Source organism: Pseudoliparis swirei, chromosome 24 (genome assembly GCF_029220125.1).
Source record: "Pseudoliparis swirei isolate HS2019 ecotype Mariana Trench chromosome 24, NWPU_hadal_v1, whole genome shotgun sequence".
Classification (NCBI taxonomy): Eukaryota; Metazoa; Chordata; class Actinopteri; order Perciformes; family Liparidae; genus Pseudoliparis; species Pseudoliparis swirei.
Window position 1 is genome coordinate 25,925,113 of NC_079411.1, and position 5,298 is coordinate 25,930,410.

Below are 5,298 nucleotides of genomic sequence, written 5' to 3' on the forward strand. Positions count from 1 at the left end.
AAAAAAGAAGCTGTTATCTCTCAACAAGACGAAAACATTTGTTCTGAAAGTCTACGCTGACCTATGGAGAAGAAGATGTGGAGAAAGTGAGGGTGGAACCCAGAAAGTCGATTAAAGAGACGTCCGTGTATAGTGTTCCTACTTTAATCGTGTCAGGAGGAGAGAGAGAAACCCAGGAAGACGAGAATGAACCGGGGGTGACGCAATGAGATGAAGAGATGGAGAGATGTGGGTGGTTGAGAAAAGACAATAGTAACTACATTAGCAGCCCTGCAGCCTCAGGCGTGAGCAATATTGCATTTCCTGCGAGGAAAAACAACAACAACATGAACACGGGCACACCGCAGAGGACGGGGAATTCACAGCTCCGCTGGTAAACAGAGAGCTTCTTCTTCTTCCCCGTTAACACGTCGAGCCGAGCGCGCAGAGACGGAGACGGAGACGGACCGGCACTGTGCACAGGAAGCTAAATCTGAAAACCCCGTGTGATTCATCTATACAGAAAACCGTAACTGTAGGACGGACACAAGTAGAGTTGTTGATATTTAGACGTACATTTCAAACTACAGGAAAACAACGTGTTTTATACTGTGCATTTAATATGTACGTCCACATTTTTTCAACTCAGTTTTGTACGTTTTTCTCTCTGTACTGGCTGTGAAGACACCGACTCTTATCTTAATGCTTTGTTCACACCAAAAGGGAATTTCTTTTTGCGCGACGAGATCTCACGCAAAGTTAACGTACAGACGCGTGTGGCTGCGCTAGACGGCAAAAGTTTGGGGTGTTTTGAGCGACGCATTTGGGGCGACGGGTTTGGGGCGACGGGTTTGGGGCGACGGGTTTGGGGCGACGGGTTTGGGGCGACGGGTTTGGGGCGACGGGTTTGGGGCGACGCATTTGGGGCGACGGGTTTGGGGCGACGGGTTTGGGGCGACGCATTTGGGGCGCATTTGAATGACAGGTTTAGGCGGCGGGTTTGGGACGCATTTGGGGCGACAGGTTTGGGCTGACGGGTTTGAGGCGGCAGGTTTGAGCAGGGTTTGGCTGACGGGTTTGGGGCGGCAGGTTTGGCGACGCATTTGGGGCGACGGGTTTGGGGCGACGCATTTGGGGCGACGGGTTTGGGGCGACGGGTTTTGGGCGACGGGTTTTGGGCGCTGTGAATGTATTCTTTAGGCCCTTGCGACAATTTCGCAACTCGGCGAATCAGCTCTTGAGTTGCTCCGCGTGTCATCATTGTCCCGCCGCTGTTCAATTAGAACAAGATGGAGGACAAACTTATTGTTGCGTTTTGGGCGGCACGAATTTTGCCCCTTGTTGAAATATTTCTTGGAGGCGACAATTTCGCAACTCGGGCCGATCAGCTCTTGAGTTGCTCCGCCGTTGAACAAGATGGAGGACAAACTTATCGTTATATGATCTAATGTTATGAACCCAAACACGAGGGCGTTAGATGTTCCGATGTTTATGGGATGTCCTCAACAAGTATAAAACAGAACTAGTGGTTAGTTCTTCCGTGGTGGATGAAGGAAGTGCTAACGTTTTTTTACGGAGAGAAACCACGGAGATAAGCCCCGCCCCTTGCGGAGCTTCGCAAACTCGCAACAAAATCGCGCCGCTTTCGGTGTGAGCGCCGCATTAGAGAAAGCGAACAAATCGCGGGCGTTGCTAGTTTTTTTCCTTCATAATCAATTCTATCTTTGTGTTTCAACTTTCATGATGCAGCATGGAGACAAATGAGAGGATAAGGGAATGATGTCACGAAAAAAATGGTAAATGTAAAATACCCCTAATTTGTGTAAATTAGATGTATGAAGCACGTAGTCGCACGTCGAAAAAAGAACTGTGGATGTTGTTCCCAATAACTCACATTAGCCTTTAAATTAAAAACAGTCGTGCAATTACTGCTTTGTTTTGCATTTTATCCGTGTACTTTTTAAATTGGAGGGACTAAAAAGTGAGATAAATGAGGAGCCATTGAGGGAAATTGGTCAACAAATCAAACAAACCGAGCACAGATTACAAATGCAGACACGAACACGTTAATTAGCGCTAACTCTCCGTCGAGCTGAGGCCAACGCTCCGACGCGGCGGAGAGATCGACGGAACCGACCGCACGAGTTCAGAGTCACAGGAACGCAGGAGCTCGTTGGCGTTGCCCGCGGTGACCGTGGGTCGCGCTGCAGAAGATGTAATGAATTCGACCGACGCTGATGACACCCATTTGTCCGCGTTAGTTATCTCGGGCCGCCGGAGGAGGCCGCCTCCCATCCGTCACAATGTGGGAGCGCACATCTGTTTCTACTGTGATGTTCCCATGACTTCAGCTTCAGCCACCAGGAAAGTAGAAGCTTTAATCACCGAATCACGTCGCTACTGAGGAGGAGCAACGAGCACGATACCATCTTCTTCTTCTCCTTCTTCTTCTTCTTCTTCTTCTTCTTCTTCTTCTTTTCATCCTTCTTTTTCTTCTCCTTCTTCTTCTCATCCTTCTTCTTCTTCTCATCCTTCTTCTTCTCCTTCTTCTTCTCATCCTTCTTCTTCTTCTCCTTCTTCTTCTTTTCATCCTTCTTTTTCTTCTCCTTCTTCTTCTTCTCATCCTTCTTCTTCTTCTCATCCTTCTTCTTCTCCTTCTTCTTCTCATCCTTCTTCTCCTTCTTCTTTTTCTTCTCCTCCTCCTCCTCCTTCTTCTTTTCCTTCCTCCCCTTTTTATTCTTCTTCTTCTTCTCATCCTTCTTCTTCTCCTTCTTCTTCTCATCCTTCTTCTTCTCCTTCTTCTTCTCATCCTTCTTCTTCTCCTTCTTCTTCTCATTCTTCTCCTTCTTCTCATCATTCTTTTTCTCCTTCTTCTCATCCTTCTCCTTCTCTTTCTTCTTCTCCTTCTTCTTCTCCTTCTTCTTCTCATCCTTGTTCTTCTACTTTTTCTTCTCCTCCTTCTTCTTCTCCTTCCTCCCCTTTTTATTCTTCTTCTTCTCCTTCTTCTTCTTCTTCTTCTCCTTCTTCTTTTTATTCTTCTCCTTCTTCTCATCATTCTTTTTCTCCTTCTTCTCATCCTTCTCTTTCTTCTTCTCCTTCTTCTTTTTCTTCTTCTTCTCATCCTTCTTCTTCTTTTTCTTCTCCTCCTTCTTCTTCTCCTTCCTCCCCTTTTTATTATTCTTCTTCTCCTTCTTCTCCTTCTTCTTTTTATTCTTCTCCTTCTCCTTCTTCTCATCATTCTTTTTCTCCTTCTTTTCATCCTTATCCTTCTCTTTCTTCTTCTTCTTCTTCTTCTTCTTCTCCTTCTTCTTTTTATTCTTCTCCTTCTCCTTCTTCTCATCATTCTTTTTCTCCTTCTTCTCATCCTTCTCCTTCTCTTTCTTCTTCTCCTTCTTCTTTTTCTTCTTCTTCTCATCCTTCTTCTTCTTCTTTTTCTTCTCCTCCTCCTTCTTCTTCTCCTTCCTCCCCTTTTTATTCTTCTTCTTCTCCTTCTTCTTCTTCTTTTTATTCTTCTCCTTCTTCTCATCATTCTGTTTCTCCTTCTTTTCATCCTTATCCTTCTCTTTCTTCTTCTTCTTTTTCTCTTTCTTCTACTTCACAGCTGAAGTTGATTTGATCTCAATTGAAGAAAACACAAAAAAACACACACAAAACACAAAAAATATCAGATTTTTTATAAAAACTATGCGCTATATATTCAAAGCTCACAATGATGCAAAATAAAAGAATACAACGACAACAGCAACATTGATGAAAGGACGGTTAGCTGTTAGAAGATGAGGCACAACAGCTTCCATAGGGGATAAAAACAACAAGCGTGCGTCATGAGACCCGGCAGAACCACAACAGGTGCAGCAATTAACATTCTAATCACAGCGCGGGTGCTTATCGTACATGTGTGGGGGTTCGATTCGAACCGCCGCAACCGACCGATGCCAGTGACTCGATAAAAACTTGGCGAGGCGTTGCGAATTCTGGCTTTCAACCCTCAGCATGTGCTCCGCGTTGGCACACACACTGGCTGCCCACTCTCATTCCAGGACGCTCTCCAGTTTTCTCCCACTCGCAAAAACATTTCCAAACTAGAATATACACTCGGTAGAGCGCATACCTTCGCATATCACAAGATTGGGCATTGAATTATGAACATTTTGGCATTAGTTGCATGCCAATTGGATAAACATTTAACGTGCTATGGTAAAAAGAAGATGTTGACCTTTTCATGAGCTTGACCTTGACCTTTGACCCGATCGATCCCAAAATCTCATCAAATGGTCCCCGCATAATAACCAATCATCCCACCAAATTTCATGCGATTCGGTTTAACACTTTTTGAGTTATGCGAGTAACACGCAAATAAATAAATACACGGCGATCAAAACATAACATCATTTTCAATGCGAAGGTAAAAATGCACGTGTCTCAAATGATGAAGAAAGATTAAATTCAATTCAGTTTATTTGTATAGCGCATTTTCACAAATTACAAATTTGCCTAAGAGGGCTTTACAATCTGTACACATAGACATCCCTGACCTTTGACCTCACATCGGATCAGGAACAACTCCCAAACAACCCTTCACGGGGAAAAAAGGGGAAGAAACCTTCAGGAGAGAACAGAGGAGGATCCCTCTGCAGGATGGACAGAAGAAGAGATCTAATGTGTACAGAAGGAATCATTACACACAAATTAAAGCACAGGAACAACACCATCAACCAACATGGGTGCAACGGCGATGGCGGCTCCGGCTCCGACGTGGCGTCGCGGCCCGATGGCAGCCGGCGGTCAGGCGGCTCAGCCAGAGACACTCATGTGCTCCATCAGCATAGACATCGGATCAAGTGCATTAGCAACCCGCCCAGGTCGTCCAGGTCTCGTAATACACACTGCACACGGTCACCACGGTCACCAGCTCTGGTGCTGGGGTGTGTTTTCATAAATGGGTTTCGTGCTGATGGGATTACTTCACCGGATTGGTCTAGAGACAGGAAAGTATTCACTTTGCGTAACAGCTTAATCATTTAGAAAGAAGACGGAGAGACGTTTACATGTTTGGTAATCCCCGTCCGGAGATATCCAGGAGGGAAGCAGTGAAGCACCCGAGGAGCAGCTCGAGGGTTCAGTGCCTTGCTCAAGGGCACTTCGACACGCAACTGATGGGAAGAGCGGGGCTCGAACCGGCGACCTTGTGGTTGACGGGACGTCAGTTATATTCAATTCAATTCAATTCAGTTTATTTGTATAGCCCAATTTCACAAATTACAAATTTGTCTCGGAGTGCTTTACAATCTGTACACATAGACATCCCTGCCCCAAAAC

The 5,298-nt window shown here is 45.4% G+C and overlaps 1 protein-coding gene across 1 annotated transcript; it reads right to left on the minus strand.

Annotated features, from left to right (window-relative positions):
* Positions 1 to 2,723: 2,723 nt before the first annotated feature.
* Positions 2,724 to 3,515, minus strand: LOC130189514 (uncharacterized; the record flags this gene model as incomplete). The annotated part of the gene is made up of 3 exons (XM_056408353.1): positions 2,724 to 2,912; positions 3,035 to 3,134; positions 3,262 to 3,515. Coding segments are annotated over 3 exons (543 nt in total), but the record flags the coding sequence as incomplete, so codon positions are not given.
* Between the last annotated feature and the right edge of the window lie 1,783 nt (positions 3,516 to 5,298).